The sequence below is a fragment of the Oryctolagus cuniculus genome, chromosome 3, assembly GCF_964237555.1.
Source record: "Oryctolagus cuniculus chromosome 3, mOryCun1.1, whole genome shotgun sequence".
Classification (NCBI taxonomy): Eukaryota; Metazoa; Chordata; class Mammalia; order Lagomorpha; family Leporidae; genus Oryctolagus; species Oryctolagus cuniculus.
The window spans coordinates 586,948-604,752 of record NC_091434.1 but is presented as its reverse complement, the minus strand read 5'-3'; the positions used below and the strand labels follow the sequence as shown (position 1 = coordinate 604,752).

Below are 17,805 nucleotides of genomic sequence, written 5' to 3'. Positions count from 1 at the left end.
TGGGCTGGTGGCCGGTGGGGGGGGCGATGTCACGCAGGACCAGTGGGGGTGCCTGTGCCCCTGAGCCAGCGCCACCTCCCTGTGCAGACGCGGACGAGTGCCGAGCCCAGCCCTGTACAAACGGCGGCTCCTGCAGGGACCTCCCCGGGGCCTTCCTCTGCCAGTGCCCGGCAGGCTTTACGGGAGTCCACTGTGAGACAGGTAGGGGTCCCCAGTGCGAAGCCTGGGTCGGAGGTCCGAGCGGGGTGCAGGTTCCTGGTGCCCTGCTGGACAGGCCTCCTGGTGGAGGCGCCGCAGGCTGGGAGGCCGGCCCACTGCCCCGCTGGCCTCTCCCTGCCCTTCCTCCTGCCCCCAGACTGCCCCCTTGCGGCCGGGCCGACCCTCTGGGTGTTCTGCAGAGGTGGACGCCTGTGCCCCCAGCCCCTGCCAGCACGGAGGGCGCTGTGAGAACGGCGCTGGGGCCTACCTGTGCGTCTGCCCCGAAGGCTTCTTCGGCTACCACTGCGAGACAGGTAGGGGCGGGGCCGTCCCTCTCAGGGCCAGTGGCCCTCTCCAGTCTGCTTGGTCCCCGTGACCGTACTGTGCTCACCCTCCCAGCAGCTTGCGCCCAGACCACAGCCGCAGGACTGCCCCCACAGGCTTGCTGTCCCCGGACAGGCCAAGCTCCACATATCCCCATGTCGCACCTGCTCCCCCTGCCCCCCACCCCCGAGCACTGTCCCCTGTCAGCCTCAGGGGGACTTGGGATGAGGCCTGCTAACCACTGGCCTGCAGGGGAGCCCCACCCATCACCCCCAGTGCCAGCCGCTCTCTGGAACCACCTCTCCCCTGGTCAACTGACCCCGTGTCCCGGCCGGTGCTGTGGGGGTGCCTGAGCCGTCTGGGCTGAGGGTCCTGTGTGGAGTGGAGGGGCTGGTGGGAGTCGTCAGCACCTCCACCACACAGGAAGGGCCCAGCACCCCAGGAGCAAGGCCTGCCCGAGCGGGCAGCCTGCGAGGCCCGTGCTCACTGCTGCTACCCCTCCCCTCAGCGAGTGACCCCTGCTTCTCCAGCCCCTGCGGGGGCCGCGGCTACTGCCTGGCCAGCAACAGGTCCTACAGCTGCACCTGCAAAGTGGGCTACACGGGCCAGGACTGCGCCAAGGGTGAGGCCGCAGGGGGCCCGCGGTGGGGGACGCAGGTCGCTGCTCGCCCGGCTCCTTACCCGAGAAGCAGTGCTGGGGGCAGGGGGTGAGGGGCAGGCGGGAGCTCCCTGTCCGCGCTGCTCGGCTGCAGGTCCCAGAGGCCGGGCCCGGGCGAGACGTGCCCGGAGCGGGGGCTTCCGTGGCCGACAGCTGACCGCCCCCTTCCTCTGTGTTTTGATGGAACACCGAAGAGCTGTTCCCACCGACGGCCCTCAAGGTAGACAGAGTAGAAGAGAGTGGGGTCTCCATTTCCTGGAGCCCCCCCGAGGGCTCAGCCGCCAGGCAGATGCTGGACGGCTACGCGGTCACCTACGCCCTGGCCGACGGCTCCTCCCGCCGCACGGACTTCGTGGACAGGCGCCGCTCCTCACACCAGCTCCGGGCCCTGGCCGCGGGCCGAGCCTACAACATCTCCGTCTTCTCAGTCAAGCGAAACACCAACAACAAGAACGACATCAGCCGGCCCGCCGTGCTGCTGGCCCGCACGCGTGAGTGTCGCAGAGAGGCCTTGCCTGGGGCTCAGCGGAAAGGACGGAGAGGCCGGGAGGGAGGAGCCCGCAGAGGACAGCAGGCCCGGGGGCGGAGGGTCCCGAGCAGTGGGCACGCGGCAGGATCCACGCCGCAGGGCCTCAAGCAAAAGCCCCAGCTGAGGCCTGGGCCTCGGGGGCGGGGCTCGGGGCGTGGCCATCACTGGAGCAGCTCTCGGGGCGCGGCCTCGCGTCCCACACCCAGAGTCCAGCTCTTCACAGTAGCCACTGAAGCCAGAGCCAGATGTGACTCAGAACCAGGGTCTGGGCCGAGGGGGGAATGGGCCAGGAGCCCGGGGACTGGCGAGGAGGGCCCCAGAGGCCAGCGGCAGTGGCTCTAACAGGACAGAGTAGTGAGGGATGAGGCCTTGGCCACAGGGACCGTGAGAGGAGACAGGGGGGAGGCAAGGGGTGTGGACAGTGGTGGGACAGGAAGGGAGTGGGGGAGAGAACCCCAGCACAGGCCGTGGGCGGACAGCGAGCTGGCCCCGTGGGAGCAGAGCCCAGCTCACGTCCGCCAGGGCTGGAAGGAGTGACCGGTGGAGCGGGGGCAGGGCAGAGGGGACGAGGAAGGAGTCAAGGTGCCGGCACTGAGGCCGGGGAAGCAGCAGCGCAGTCGGCGGGCCCTCCCCGGGGGATCGAACAGGCATGTGGTGCAGCAAACAGGAGCTGCCGCGTGTCCACGCTGAGCACGTCGGGGGCCAAGAGGGCCGGGAGGAGGACCTCAGGATAGCAGAGCCCGCTCAGTGGAGTCCACGCAGACCTCTCAGGCCGAAGGGGACAGGGGCAAGGCCACCTGACACCCAGCACCCCCAGCCAGCGGGAGGCTGGGCCACACTCGGGGGCAGTGGGAGCGGAGGAGCAGGGGCACTGAGCCCACCCTGGAAGGGGTCAGAAGGAAGCAGGGGGACTGGCTGGGGGAGGGACCGCCATCCAGGCTGGGGCACTGTGCCATGGAGAGCCGAGGGCTGCCCTGCAGCCTCCCTTGGTCTGGGGGTGGCCCCTACCCAGCCCCGCAGCAGTCCCCCTCCCTGGGGTCACTGAGCACCCCCTGAAGCCCCCACCCCTCCAGGTCCAGCACTGCCCAGCCCACACCCGTATGAAGCTGGCACAGCCAGCACAGAGAGGGGTGGCCTGGCCGGCCTGTCTCAGGAAGGGCCCTGTCCCCAGCACGTCGCTGCCACAGCTACACTGGGGCTGGGGGCTGCCCTGTGACTGCCTGCCTGCCGGAGGAGGTGCCAGCTTGTGCTGAGCAGCCGCTGTCCCCCAGGACCCCGCCCTGTCGAGGGCCTCGAGGTCACCAACGTGACGGCCAGTGCCATCTCAGTGCGCTGGGCGCTGCCCCCGGTGCATCACGCCAGCGTCAGCAGGGTACGAGTGTCCATCCAGCACCCCGGGGCCTCTGAGGCGCAGGCCACTGAGGTGGACAGGAGCGTGGACAGGCTCACATTCGGGTAAGAGGAGGAGCCGGGGGCAGGGTGGGGGTGGGGGGTCCCCACTGTCCACTTGGCTTCCCCCATGGGGGTGAGGGGGACAGGGGCCTTGACAGCACTGACGGAAGGTGCCCGGGGGCGTGGTGGGCGGTGGCGACGGGCAGGGCCCAGGGTTCGTCCAGGGCCCCAGGATGGACCCTGCAGGGGGGGTGCCAACCAGAGGAAGTTCTGGGCTCCTGCTTGGAGCAGGCAGGCAGTGCTGGCAGGAGGAGGGGACCAGCCCTCCGGACTCCTGGAGGTGGGGCGGCACAGCCACAGTACAGCAGCCCTGCTGTGCCCGCAGCTCTGTGCTGGGGCTCTGCGGCCCACCCCGGCTCCTGCAAGCTGAGTGCAGGCCGCCCAGGGCGGGGCGGGAGGCAGGAGCTGAACTGACGGACAGCTCCCTGCTGTGCAACCCCAGCCTTCCTCTCCCCAAGGCTCCGGGGGAGTCCCGAGCAACCCTCAGCCGACTGAGGGTGCAGTGAGCATCGCCCTGCCGCTTCCCAGATCCTCTACTCTGTCTTTGAACCGCGGCTGCAGCTCTGGGTTTACATCCCAGCCACTTTCGAAGAATGACTCCAAGGAGCACAGGCTGAGGGCCCCGCTCTGCCCCAGCAGGCCGCCTGGACCCCGCCCGGCCACACCCTGCTCAGGGAGCCGTGGTCTGACAGCGGAGCTGGCCCAGGCCCGACTCTCAGTGCGCTCCCTCCACCCCCACAGGGCTCTGCTGCCCGGGAGGAGATACACTGTCCAGGTGACCGCTCTCAGTGGGCCCAGCGGAGAGGAGCCCCCCACCGAGAGCCTGGCCTCGGCACCGGTGCACGTGTGGACCCGTGAGTAGAGCAGCAGGGCCTGGCTCTAGAGCCCTCCGTCCCCTACCACGTCCACGGTGCCAGAATGCCAGCCCCGGGCTCCCCAGACTGGCCTGCTAGGGACACCCCAAGGCTCCAGGCAGCTCCCCCACGGCCTCCTGCCAAACATCGACCAAGAGGCTCCGGAGCGGCTGGGCGAGGATGCCCACCCGTCCAGGCCCTCAGACCATGGAGCAGTCCACTCCGGCTGACTCACTGGGGTTCCGGCCCCTGCCCCTCCCCAGCAAGTGGACAGGGCCCTGAGGCCAGTGCACAGGGGAGGTGCAGGTGGATCTGTGAGAAGTGGAGGCTTAGACAGGAGCTGAGCCCATGGGCAGGGCACACCTGGGCGAGGCACATGGGGGAGGAAGGCCCATGGGGCAGGGGCCTGGCACCGGGCGCCTCGCCCAGGTCCTGGGGACGGTGTGCAGTCAGGCTCGGGGGCTGGGGACTGGATGTGAGGTCCCAGGGTACGAGGCTGAGGACCTGTGGGCCCCACAGGACGAGCGGGACCGAGGCCAGGGCAGTGACGCAGCCCCTGCTGCTGGGCCTCTGCTGCCTGCATCAGGTGCCCTGTGTCCTGCTCTTCCCCTCCCCCACCACATGCCTGTCCAGGGCCCCTGCCTCCAGCAAACCTGACCGCCTCCCGGGTCACGGCCACCTCCGCCCACCTGGTCTGGGACGCCCACACGGCAGGCGCCTCGCTGGAGGCCTACGTCATCAACGTGACCACCAGCCAGAGCACCAAGAGCCGCTACGTCCCCAGCGGGAAGCTGACGTCGTACACGGTGCGGGACCTCCTGCCCGGGCGGCGGCACCAGCTCTCCGTGACGGCCGTGCAGAGCTCAGAGCAGGGCCCGCTGCACAGCGACCCTGCGCACCTCTACATCGTCACCTGTGAGTGCTGGCCCGGCCGTGCCGAGGGCTGGCAGGCGACTGCAGGGTGCCAGCCCGGCTGCTCTCTGAGGGAGGCGGTGGCCTCGTCCTGAAGAGAGGGGTTTCCTGGGACCCTCACCTGGCGTGGGCCATGCTGCCCACAGGGCATGGACAGCCAACCACAGGCCTTGTGTTAACACGGGGGGCAGCCCCGAGTGAGAGCGCAGGGCCCCACTGGGCCTTCAGCGGGCCCCAAGGAGGGTGGGCGTGGCCCTGAAGGGAGCACCACCCACCAGGGCTGGCGCGGGAGACGGGGCCAGGAGGCCTCAGGAGGGGTTCTCCAGGAGGTCAGGAAGACACACAGGGCGGCTCCAGCCGGGCCTGCAAAGGACCCGGCCTATCCCAAGGGCAGAGGGACGCTGCCGGCTCCCTGAACCTCAAAGCTCACGCAGCGCTGGGGAGAGGCTTTGTCCGGGCCGTGCAGGAGTGGGGTGCAAGGATGGGGAGGGAGGGCCCCAGCAGGGCAAGGCGGAGCCGGGGCAGGGCAGGGTGGCCCCAGGCCAAGCCGGGGCAGGGCAGGGTGGCCCCAGGCCAAGCCGGGGCAGGGCAGGGTGGCCCCAGGTCGGGGGAGGGCAGGGTGGCCCCAGGCCAAGCCGGGGCAGGGCAGGGTGGCCCCAGGTCGGGGCAGGGCAGGGTGGCCCCAGGTCGGGGGAGGCTCCCACCAGACCCAGCCTTTCCTGTTCTCCTCATGCTCCCACTTGTTCCCAGCCCCCACACCCACACCCCCCCACACAGGAGCGAGCGGTGGGCGGGGCCTCCCTGTGGGCCCCTGATTGGTCAGGTACAACCGAGTGAGCGAGGTGAGGGGACAGAGTGAAGGGGGCTCATGGGTGGGGCGGGGGCACCCAGAAGGCTCTCTGGTGAGCAGAGCTGCAGAGTCCCTGCCACAGCCCTAAATGCCTGGCCCCACCTGCAGACGGGCACCCAGGTGAGGGGCTGCTGGGCCCACCTCAAGACCCCAGGCCGGCTCGTGTCTGTCCACACACAGCTCCTCAGGAGGGCCGTGGTGGGCGGCCGGCAAGGGGCAGGGGCTCCACACCTGCTGTGTCCCCCGCGCAGCAGGGCCAGCCCTGTGGCCACTCCCCTGCCTCCCACCTGCTTCGCAGCGCCCAGGGATGGCCCCGACAGACGCTGGCCCCAGGGAGGACACCACCCACGGGTGCTCAGAAACAGGCCACCCCCCCTGCAGCTGTCGGAGCTACGGCTACTCAGTGACCACGGCGCCCTCAAGACGCCCACCCAGCCCCCCAGGTACACGCCCAGGCCCGAGGCTCTGTCGCCCTGAAGTGGGGCCTGGCTGTGTGACGACCCAGCCTCTCTGCAGGTTCTCGGAGCTCGTGGACGGCAGAGGACGAGTGAGCGCCAGGTTCGGGGGCTCGCCCAGCAGACCTGTCCCCGAGAAACCTGGTGAGTGCTGCGCCCCCGACGCCCCCTCGGTGGCCTCTGCCATGCTCACCCAGCCCCTGGCCCAACATGGGGAGGGGCCAGGCCCTTGAGACCCGGGCCCAACACTGCAGCTGGGAGTGAGGCTCTGGGCTCCGGGTCGGCACAGGCCCACAGCAGGGGACAGGCGCAAGGGGCCTTTCCCTCAGGAGCAAGTGGAGTGAAGACAAAAATAAAATGTTGTTAAAGAAGGACCCGATGCATTCTGGGAGCTTGCCTGCCACTCAGCACTGTTCTGCACACGGCAGAGGCTGCTCCACGTGTGGTCGTGGGGCCAGCGGCACAGCCCCGCCCAGAGCCTCAGGGCGAAACCCACCTCCAACGCTTTAGAGGGCGTGTTCTGCCCTCCGTCCTGCTCAGGCCCAGGCCAGCAGGGTCCCTGGAGCAGGTCCCCAGCCTCCCAGCTGGACCCGCTCACAGGGCACGAGCCACCTGTCACTGCACCTGGCAAGGTGGAGCTGGTAGCACCAAGGCAGATGGGCCACCCTGCCCTGCCCCAGCCTGGTCACCCCGCCCACCCCAGCACTGGAGCCTGGAGACCTGAAAGGCTTGGAGCCCACCCTTCTGGGACCCCCAGAGAAAGGCTACCCTCCAGCTTAGTGACAGCGTTCCCAGCGCCGGGGTGGGGGGGAGGGTTGGGGGCAAAGGTGTGCAGCGGGGAGAGGGATGAGGAGCTGTGGTGGGAACGTCCTGGGAGCAGCGTGTACTCCCGGGGAGCCAGCGAGGGCGCAGCAGAGGGGCCCCCGCCGTGGGGTGGGCAGGAAGCAGAGGCAAGGCAAGGCGTCTGGGGCAAGGTGAGACTTGGGGCGCACCGGGTTCGTGGCAGGTGCAGCTACAAGAACAGGTAAAAATACCCAAAAGCACAGGCTGTCGCGGGGGGGGGGGCCAGCATGGCTCCCAGGGGGCAAGGGTGGAGGGAGAAGGGGGCGGCAGGCTGAGCTACAGAGGGAGGCACGTGTAACCCGGGCCTCCCCCTCTGGTGGGGCCTGGCCGGCAAGAGCAGGGCGGGGTGGGCTTCCCATGGGAGGCAGTGCAGTGGCCACAGGAACCAACAGCTATGGGGGCACCCCGCACCACCAAGCTAAAGGCCAGGCCCCACGAGGGACACCCCTGCAGCTGGAGGTAGCAGCAGCTGAGGAGCAGGTGGGCGGCCCTGGGCCCCGTGAAGCTGTGCGCCCGTGCCCACAGTCTGGCTCTCCCTAGAACCCAGCACCCCGGCGCCACTCGCGAGCACAGAGGAGGCCTTGGAGCAGGTCCGCCTGGCCCTCCAGCTCCCCGAGACCAGCAGCAAGGATGCCGAGAGTAAGTCCAGAGACCCCCCCATCTGGACCCAACTCGCCCCTCTACCCAGAAGTGAGAGGCAGTGGGGCCCAGGGTGGCGGCTCCGGGGGCGGAGCTGGGCAGTCTCTCCAACACAGCCAGGCAGACCTGGGTAAAAGGACAGGGTGACCCTGGGTGCCTGGTCCACCCCCTCCCCCCAGCTTCCTAGCCTGAGAGTGGTCCGTGCCGAGGCGTGCCCCAGGCGGTGAATGGTGGCGTGTGTCGTGGGCATCCCACGGGTCTCCCTGCAGCGGGCCGTGATCTGGATGGCGTGCGTGTAGCTCCTGTGCCCTAGAGTGGGTGGTGGGAGGTGTGCTCTGTCGCGCACGTGTGCACCTCGACAACAGGTGGGCTGTCTTTGCAGCGCAAGCTGCTTGCCTTGCGCAGTCTGACGTGTGTTCTCACTCGGTGCCCGAGTGCCAGGTGGCCCCGGGCTGGCGTGGAGGCAGCTGCTCACGCGCACTCTGAGGGCAGCGACCACAGGTCTCCCTGGCTCATGGCAGCAGAGGGCTGGTTTGCAGCACGGGGCTGCTGGTGCGGGTGTGAGGGTGGAAATGCTGGCCCCAGGTGACAAGAGACGGGCGAGGAGCCATCGCCTAATGGTGACACCAGTTTGCACTCGCTGTGGCAGGGGTCATGAGATGCGGCTAACCCATGGTGTCCCCAAGGCTTGGTTTTGCAGGAATAACTCACTCTATGTTTTCTGGTGGTTTGACATGGAATGCAGACTAATTCTTGGAACTTAGTTGGATGCTATTGTAAATGGTCTCTCGCAAAACCCTGATTACTCATTCCTGGAGCGATAAGATATGTATTTGACCTTTGTGGAACAAGCCCATGGATTCCAAACACACTGTGCGCTACCCTGTTCTATGGGGTGCTGTCCACACAGAGAGGACACGGTAGCAGGACCCACGCTCCCCCGTGGCAAAACCACTACACAGCAATGCTGACCGAGTCGATGGAACAGAGCTCGGGGCCAGAAACCTACTGATCTCAACAAGGCTGCCAAGACCAGTCGGGGGAAGAAGCGTCTCGTCACGTGGTGCTAGGACCATGCAGGAGGCAGAATCCAAGCTCTCAGAAGAAAACGTGGGCGTGAACCTCACGGCCTCGGATTTGGCATAGAATCACGCGCTACGACACCAAAAATAGGAGCAACAAGCGAGAAACGGCCAACTTGGACTTCATCAAAACCCAAGGCTCTGTGCTTTGCAGATACCGCCCGGGCAGTGAAGAGGGGGCCTGCAGGGCAGGAGGGGCCCTGCCAGCCTCGCAGGTGACGAGGGCTGGGACCTGCACTCGACAGCAGAATGATGAAAAGGCGGTGACCTGACCTCGAATCGGGCTTTCTCCGGAGGACCCACCCGGCAGCGGGCGCAGACCGAGCTGCGGTGAGAGGCGGCCGCACGCGCCTGGGAGGGCCGCTCAGGAGGCCAGAGAGCGGCAGGCCCCGGGGAGGGCGGGGAGGGCGTGTGGACAGCGACGGGCGTGGCACAGCGGCTCTGGGCGGAACAGCAGCTTGGCGGTGCCCACGTGGCCCAGGGAAGGGCAGTGTGTGTCCCACGAGGTCTTACCTGCGGCGGCGCTGTGAACACCGCCCACAGCCGTCCACAGAAGGAGACGGGCCTCGTCCAGAGAGGAAGCCTGCCACCCGCTCAGAGCGCCCGTCACAGGGACCAGGGGCAGGAGGGCCGCGCCTGGTCTGCTCAGCGCCGAGGGCCGGGCCGGCCGGGGGACGGAGGCAGGGACCTGTGCGCGCGGAGGGCAGTGAGCACACTCTAAGCGGGTGCACCTGTGGCCCTCAGATCTTTCTCGGTAAAGCTGGCTTTGGAGATGAGACGCGGTGTTTCCGACCTGCCGCCTCCTGTGGAGGACGAGGACGGGCGGCATCGGTGTGCTTCCTCGTTCTTTATTTAAAACAATAAAAACGGTCAAGCATTCGAGGAAGGAGACAGAGGCCTGGCAATGAAGATCGACCCGGAGCTACTCTGAATAAACCTTGACTTACAATTTTGTCTTTGGAACCAACAAAATGTTCCTAAAACAATAATGCTCCAAATTGAAAACAAACAGAAAAAAACGACCGCTGCTCCCGCTGATGGCACGGCCACACGGGGACAAAGCAGACCACGGTGACGCCGCGCCCGAGGGAAGGGTCGGGGTCAGGAGCCCACACGCAGCAGGAGCCGCACTCCGCGGGCAGCGCCGGCCGTGGCCCTGGTGCTGGCGCTCGCGAGCTGCACTGAGATTTTCAGAAAAAAGAAATAAAATCATAAAGCAAAGAAGTCTAAAATCCTGTTTTTTTCTAATTTGGTTTTTAAACATTTTTGAAAAAAGTACGTATTTGAAAGGCAAAGCACTAGAGAGGGAGGGAGGGAGGCAGACACAGAGACACCTTCCATCCGCTGGTCCACTCCGCAAATGGCTGCCACGGCCGGATCTGGGTCCTGCCGCAGCCAGGACCCGGGAGCTCCATCCAGGTCTCCCACGTGGGCGCAGGGGCCCCAGCACTCGGGCATCTTCCACTGCCTCGCAGGCCATTAGCAGGGAGCTGGATTGGAAGTGGAGCAGCCGGGACTCAAACAGCAGCTTACAGCGCTGGCCCTAAATGTCGTTCTGTTAATTTGAACTGGAAATGCTGGTGTAAACGCATCATTTATGTTTATTTTTAGAAAGCCTCACACCCAGTAGTAGTGAGCACCGTGACTGCCCAGCTGTGGGCTCCAGGTACCTTCTGCACGGAGGGAGCCAGGAGCCTTGGAGAACTGCGTGACTCAGAGACAGGAGCAAGACACAGACAGCGCCAGCCCAGAACCTGCTGTGTACAAAAGCAGCTTTCAGATTCAACTGGGGTCGGGTCTCAAGGGACCAGGAGCCAAGCTGCTGGCGGACATCCAGGGTGGGCGCCGTGCACCAGGCTGCACCACCCGACACATCCGCAGGCCACACAGCACGGCCTGGTTGAGTCCCAGCTCCTCCACTTCCAAGCCAGCTCCCTGCTGACGTGCCTGGAGGCAGCAGGGATGGGTCAAGGACTTGAGTCCCTGGCACCTACGTGAGAAACCAGGACGGAGCTCCAAGTTCCTGGCTTCAGCCTGGCCCAGCGCTGGCCATTGCAGTCATTTGGGGAGTGAACCAGCTAAGATAAGATTCTTTCCTCCCCCTCTCTCCCTCCCTCCCCCCCTCTCTCCCTTTCAAATAAAACATTTTTTAAAGATTTATTTGTTTGAAAAGCAGAGTTACAGAGAGATGGTGGCGGTGGGGAGATAGAGAGAGACAGAGAGAGATCTTCCATCCTGGTTCATTCCCCAAATGGCTGCAACAGCCAAGGCTGGAGCAGGCTGAAGCCAGGCACCTGGGACTCCATCCGGGTCTCCCCCGTGGGTGCAGGGGCTCATGGGTTTGGGCCATCTTCCTCTGCTTTCCCAGGCCCTTAGCAGGAGCTGGATCAGAAGTGGAGCAGCTGGGACTTGAACCAGTGCCCACAGGGGATGCCAGACTTGGAGACGGTGGCTTCACCCGCTGCACCACAGCACTGGCCCCTCGTATGAATTTTTTTAAAAATGTTAAAGGAAAATTAGTGACAACAATGGAGCTGAGGGACCGACCCTGTCTGCGAGCTGGTGGACAAGGACAGAATTCAAACCTGGTTCCTGCGTGCCAGGGCGTCCAGGCCGTGAGGGTCCTGGGCCGTGCAGACCCTCAGCTGGGGAAGGCAGGAATGACAGCAGGGGGCGGCTGGGGGCGGGGTCTCGGTGGCTGCCCCAGGGTCAGGTGTGGCGCCTGCAGGGATGGACTGCAGGGATGGACCCCTGCTGGGCTGGGGTCAGTCCCTGCAGCACTCAGACGGACTTGGCCCATCAGGTGTGGGTGAACGAGACACAAGCCCCTCTCTCCAGGCCACCAAGCAGCCCCTGCAAAGACCACGTGGACCCGAGTCCTCTAGGCACTCAGAGCCACAGGAAGCGCAGGTCACTCCTGCAGCCAAGACTAAAGGGGACAGACTGAGAGACCCAGGAGGCATCACCACGGGCGACGGCAGAGCTCCGCCCTGTGGAGTCACCACGGGCGACAGCAGACCTGGCACGTGGCGCTGTCGGGGTAATCGAGACGCTGGGGCTTCCCTCTGCCCGCTGCGCGCCTGACACTGCTGGGGCTCCCCCAGGAGCAGCAGGCGGCACTGCAGACCTGCCCAGCACACTGAGGACGTCCACAGAAAGTTTCTCAGAGCCCACAGCTCGCATTCAGCCAGGGGACAGTGGGGGGGGCTGAGGGGCAGAGGCGGGGCGGTGAGGCCTGATGGGGCCCCACACCTGCAGGGCTGGCCCTTGGGGAAGTTCTTATGAAGAACGGGCAAGGAGGGGCCCTGGGCATGTGGGTGCCAGGTCTCGGCGTGGGGCGTGGGGCGTGGTAGGCTACGCACAGTTCTCGCTCCTGTTTTTCAGTGTTCTCAAGTTGCAAAGGAAAACTACAGCTAAAGAAATGACATGGACAGACAAGGCTCTCGGCCAGTGTAGCGGCGAGGGGCGACGCTCCCAGCTGTTGTTGGGGTGTGGGGGTGCCCACTCCCTGTCCTGGGGGTGTGCGGTGCCTGCTCTCTTGTTGGGGTGTGGGGTGTCTCTCTCTCTGTTGCAGGGGTGTGGGGGTGCCTGCTCTGTTATAAGGTGTGGGGGTGAGCCTGCTCCCTCTGTTGTAGGGGTGGGGGGGAGCCTGCTCCCCTCTGCCAGTGTGGGGGTTGCAGGAGGAGCCGGGTGGGAGCATCCCTGTGAGTAGATGGGAAACCCAGCCAGTGCCTGGCTCCAAGCAGAAGCAGGCTTGTGTAGGAGCAGAGGAGGAAAATGCTGGGTGAGGCCAGGTGGGCCGGGGCCACGGGCTCGGGGTCTCCCCTCCCACTCCCTGGAAGTGACACTGGCATGCTGAGGCCTCGTCTCCTGAGCCCTGTGAGCCCATGAGAGGGGCCACGGCAGCCACGGCAGCCACGGCACTCTGCTCAGGTCACAGAGACACAAGCTGTAGGCCTTCCTCTGGGCTCCCAGCAACTAACGTCCCAGGCCTCCATTTCCAGACGCCCCCAAGAACTGCTCAGAAAACCCTTGTCACAACGGAGGGACCTGCGTGCCAGGTGCTGAGGCCCACGGCTGCGACTGCGGACCAGGGTTCAAAGGCAGGCGCTGTGAGCTCGGTAGGTGGGGGCAGGCCGCCAAGCCGAGGCCCAGCCTCGGACACTTGACCCAGGGCTGCGACTGCGGACCAGGGGCCTGCTGAGGCCCGGCCTCGGACTCCTGACCCAGGGCTGTGACTGCGGGCCAGGGCCCTGCCGAGGCCCGGCCTCGGACTCCTGACCCAGGGCTGCGACTGCGGGCCAGGGCCCTGCCGAGGCCCAGCCTCGGACTCCTGACCCAGGGCTGTGACTGCGGGCCAGGGCCCTGCCGAGGCCTGGGGCTGTGACTGCGGACCAGGGCCCTGCCGAGGCCCGGCCTCAGACACCTGTCCCCAGAGCCCCGACTTGCTCCAGGACCACTGGGCCGTGAGGGGCCAGGCCGTGGATCTTAGACGTGGGTGTGCTCAGGAAGAAAGCATGCCGGCCGTGTCAGAGAGAAGCAGGAGGCACAGTGCAGGGCCGGCCAGGGAAGGAGGAACTCCCCGCTCTGGGCTGAGCTCAGGGGCATGCGAAGCTGCCGACCCTCAGGCCGCAGGCGGGTCAGCACCCTGGAGACAGGGACTTGCCCAGAAGGTGGCCTGTGCGGACGCCCTAGGCACGGCAGGCTGCAGGGCTGGGGGCTCTCAAAGGGCAGGAGCCTGGCCCTGAGCCGCCTTCTCCTCTGTGCACAGCCTGTAGGAAGGTGCCTCGCCCATGCACCCGGCTCTTCTCCGAGACCAAGTCGGTTCCGGTCTGGGAGGGGGGTGTCTGCCACCACGTGTAAGTCGTCCCCGCCCGGAGCCTCATGCCCACCTGACCCAAGGGAGGGCGGGGGTGGGGGCGGGGCACGCACAAACGGCCTTGCTCTAACGACCTGGTCCCCACTCCTCCCCCGCCCCAACCCCGGTGGCCCAGCTCAGGAGCAGTCGCTGGGAGGGCCCCTCCAGCACCTCTGCCCCAGCCCGCTGCGGGCGGGGTCTCCAGAGCTCTGCCATTCTCCCACCGTGTGGCCCTGGGCTCGTCACTCAGGCCTCAGCGTCGCCATGTGTGAAGTGGGCTAGCGCGTCCGTCGGCATGTTTCTGGCGCCCCGTGTGACCGGGGTCACGGTCCCAGCCGAGGCCAGCACCCAGAGCTCTGTGTAGGGGCGCAGCAGGCGCTCATGCTGGGGAAAGCAGGCCAGGTGCGGCGGAGAGCAGATGTGGGGAGCAGCGGGCATCAGACAGGGCCAGGGACAGGGACACTGCGCCCATGTGGAGGGGGGACACCTGAGGGAAGAACGTTCCAGACCGTCCGTATCCACTGCCAAAACCCTGGAGCAGTCTGGGGCCCGCAGGGCTGGAGCCGTGAGCAAGGCGGGGGGGGGGGGGTGATGGGGGCCCCAGGTGATGGGGGCCCCAGGTGAAACGGGAGCTGCTGAGGGGTCCTGAGCAGGCACGCGGGACCCTCCAGACGCCCCAGGGACATGCGGCTAGGAAGCCAGGCCTTCTCCGCACTGACGGCCACGTTAGCGTCCACGGCGTCCAGCGGTGCCGACTACCAGGTCCCGGTGCTGGACGCCCCTCCCAGGGCCCCGACGAGGAGAGCGCTTCACTCCCCCTGGTGTTTGTGAGCAAACGGCTGGGCCTGGCCGCGTCTGTCTCCGGTACAGACGCAGAGCGTGTGGGTGCCACGTGACTGAGATGGCCGGGTCCCCGCTGCCACGCTGCTGTTTGTTTTCTGTCCTTTTCCACTTTTCCCAACTGTGGATCATGCTTTAGGATTCCATTTTACCCTCACCATTTGTCTACGAACTATGAGAGGTCTTTAAAAAAAAGCGTGGAAAATACCTATTACAAAGAAAGAAACGATGCATGCATTTCAAAATGTTTGCACCAAAAAGAAATCCATTTTAGCTCCATTTTTCCATGAGCTCTTTGAAGCGGTTTACGGTTCCAGCGGCTGCTCGGGACGGGCACCCCGTTGCCCTCACGTGGCCTCCACCCCCTCCACCCCGTGCAATGCTGTCCGCAGGGGTTCTTACTCCCATGTAGGCTGTGGGCTGCACAGAATGCTCATTTTGCACTTAGCAGAAAATGATTTTTCCGTTTGAAAGCACAAGACCTTTTGTATTTGTTTGTACGTTTACCATTTCCACCCCTCTTCACTTGCTGTGGAAGGAAGGTCCGTCACTCCTCCGGGCCTAAAGAACTTACTGTAACCATTTAAAAAGATTTATTTATTCATTTGAAAGGCAGAGTTACAGAGGCAGAGGTAGTGAGAGAGAGGGGTCTTCCAGCTCCTGGTTCTCTCCCCAGAGGGCCACAATGCCTGGAGCTTCTTCAAAAAGCCAGGAGCCAGGAGCGTCCTCCAGGTCTCCCACGTGGGTGCAGGGGCCCAAGCACTTGGGCCATCTTCTACTGCTTTCCCGGGCCACAGCAGAGAGCTGGATTGGAAGTGGAGCAGCCGGGACTAGAACCGGAGCCCACATGGGATTTTCTGGCGCTGCAGGTGCCGGCCCCTTTGTAATATTCCTTACAGCTCAGGTCTGTGGGTGACGAAGTCTCTCTGCCTTTGCCTGTCTGAAAAGGTCTTAATTTTAAACACTTTCATAAACTTTATATTTTATTTTATTCACTCATTGATTCATTCAAAAGGCGGAGAAAACGAGAGAGACGGAAAGACAGAAAACACCTCCTATCTGCCATTCGCTCTCTAAACGGCTACAACAGCCAGGGCCAGGATCTCCATCCGGGTCTCCCACACGGGCGCAGGGGCCCAGTCGTTGCACCATTTTCCGTCGCCTTCCCAGGAGCAGTAGCAGGGGACTGGGAGGGAAGCAGAGCAGCGAGGACTTGAACCCGCGCTCCAGTGTGAGATCCAGGGCTTGCAAGCAGTGGCTCAAACCACTGGGCCACAATGCCAGCTCCTAAACATGTCTGCTCATTTTCACCTAGGTGAGAGGCAGAGGGAGGGCGTGAGAGGCACCGTCCACCCACAGGCTCCCTCCCCAAACGCCCACGACAGCCAGGCTGGGCCAGGCCCAAGCTGGGGGCCCAGAACTCCGCCCACGTCCGCCATGTGGGTAGCCGGGCTGCAGAAGCTGCGGGTGGCGCGGGTGCCAGCTCTCCCGGTGCCCTCAGCACTTCCTGCTGGACAGCTCTGGAGCCACACCTGTGTGCCCCGGGCGTGGCAGGGCGTGGCTGCCGTGCCACTGCGGCTCTGGTGGCTGGCGCCGCCCTTCTCTGGATTCACCGCCTCTTGTTTCTGGGTTCCCTCAAACTTGGAAACCTGGGCCAGGACGGCTTCCCCCTCACCTGTGTCCTGTCCCTGTGTTTCTTTCCACTCTGGAGCTCCAGTCACGTGTGTCAAACTAACACTGCCACAGTCACACGAGTCACACTAACACTGCCAGTCACATGTGTAAGACACACTGCCCAGTTACATGTGTGTCAGACTAACCACCCACAGTCACACACGTCAGACTAACATTGCCACAGTCACGCGTGTCAGACTAACACTGCCACAGTCATGCGTGTCAGACTAACCACCCAGTCACATGTGTGCCAAATACTGCCCACAGTCACACACGTCAGACTAATACTGCCCACAGTCATACACATGTCAGATTAACACTGCCCACAGTTACATGTGTGTCAGACTAATACTACCCAGTCACGTGTGTCAGACTAACACTGTCCAGTTACACGTGTGTCAGACTAACTGCCCACAGTCACAGGTGTCAGACTAACACTGCCACAGTCACGTGTGTCAGACTAACACTGCCACAGTCACACATCAAACACTGACACAGTCACACGTGTCACACTAACACTGCCCAGTCACACATGCGTCAGACTAATACTGCCCACAGTCATGCATGTCAGACTAACACTGCCAGTCACATGTGTAAGACACACTGCCCAGTTACATGTGTGTCAGACTAACCGCCCAGTCACATGTGTGTCAAATACTGCCCACAGTCACACACATGTCAGACTAACACTGCCCACAGTTACATGTGTGTCAGACTAACTGCCCACAGTTGCACACATGTAGACTAACACTGCCCACAGTCACACACATGTAGACTAACACTGCCCACAGTACACATGTGTAGACTAACACTGCCCACAGTACACTCCTGTAGGCTAACACTGCCTGCAGTCACACGCATGTAGACTAGCACTGCCCACAGTCACACATGTTTAGGCTAACACTGCCTGCAGTCACACGCATGTAGGCTAACACTGCCCACAGTACATGCATGTAGACTAACACTGCCCATAGTACACCTGTGTAGGCTAACACTGCCTGCAGTCACACGCATGTAGACTAACACTGCCCACAGTCACACATGTTTAGGCTAACACTGCCCACAGTCACATGCATGTAGACTAACACTGCCCACAGTACACTCGTGTAGGCTAACACTGCCCACAGTCACACGTGTGTAGGCTAACACTGCCTGCAGTCACACGCATGTAGACTAACACTGCCCACAGTTCACTGCAGCTCTCTTCACTCTGCAGTCCACTTGCTCTTGTTTCTGGGCCGATTCTACTGCTCAGTGCTCAAGGTCCCTCATCCCTTCTTTGGCAGCATCCAAGCGTCCAGTGTGCCCTCAGCACTGCCCAGCGCACTTGCCACTCCGGGGCCTGGGCCCCAGATTCTTCGCTGGCTCCCCCGTGTTTCCCTGCACCCTTTATCTTCCTGAGCCCACTGACCACGTGGGACAGGAATGTCGGTCACCACTCACTGCTGGGCCTTCCAGTCGAGCCTCTGTCTCCAGGCTGTGGGCCACACTTTGTCCTCCATGTTCTTTAAACGTCTCACAACACTTTACTGGGTGCTGCACCTTAGAATCTGATGGTACTGAGTACTGGATTTTCCAGGTGTTCAAGCATGTTCCTGAGTCTGGTTTAACACTCTGCACCATGCTTGGAGCAGCCG

The 17,805-nt window shown here is 64.1% G+C and overlaps 1 protein-coding gene across 12 annotated transcripts in view; it reads left to right on the top strand.

Annotated features, from left to right (window-relative positions):
- Positions 1-17,805, top strand: part of SNED1 (sushi, nidogen and EGF like domains 1) — a 64,999-nt gene that overhangs the window by 38,029 nt on the left and 9,165 nt on the right. For 4 of the 12 annotated variants that reach the window (XM_051839354.2, XM_051839356.2, XM_051839355.2 and 1 more), the window contains exons 18-29: positions 88-201; positions 399-512; positions 1,031-1,144; positions 1,375-1,671; positions 2,981-3,164; positions 3,903-4,015; positions 4,649-4,930; positions 6,076-6,220; positions 6,294-6,376; positions 7,616-7,714; positions 12,801-12,917; positions 13,568-13,655. In XM_051839354.2, the coding sequence (XP_051695314.1) occupies positions 88-201; positions 399-512; positions 1,031-1,144; positions 1,375-1,671; positions 2,981-3,164; positions 3,903-4,015; positions 4,649-4,930; positions 6,076-6,220; positions 6,294-6,376; positions 7,616-7,714; positions 12,801-12,917; positions 13,568-13,655 (1,750 nt within the window). The other 8 variants (XR_007916683.2, XM_051839357.2, XM_070069930.1 and 5 more) reach the window with 8 other exon arrangements.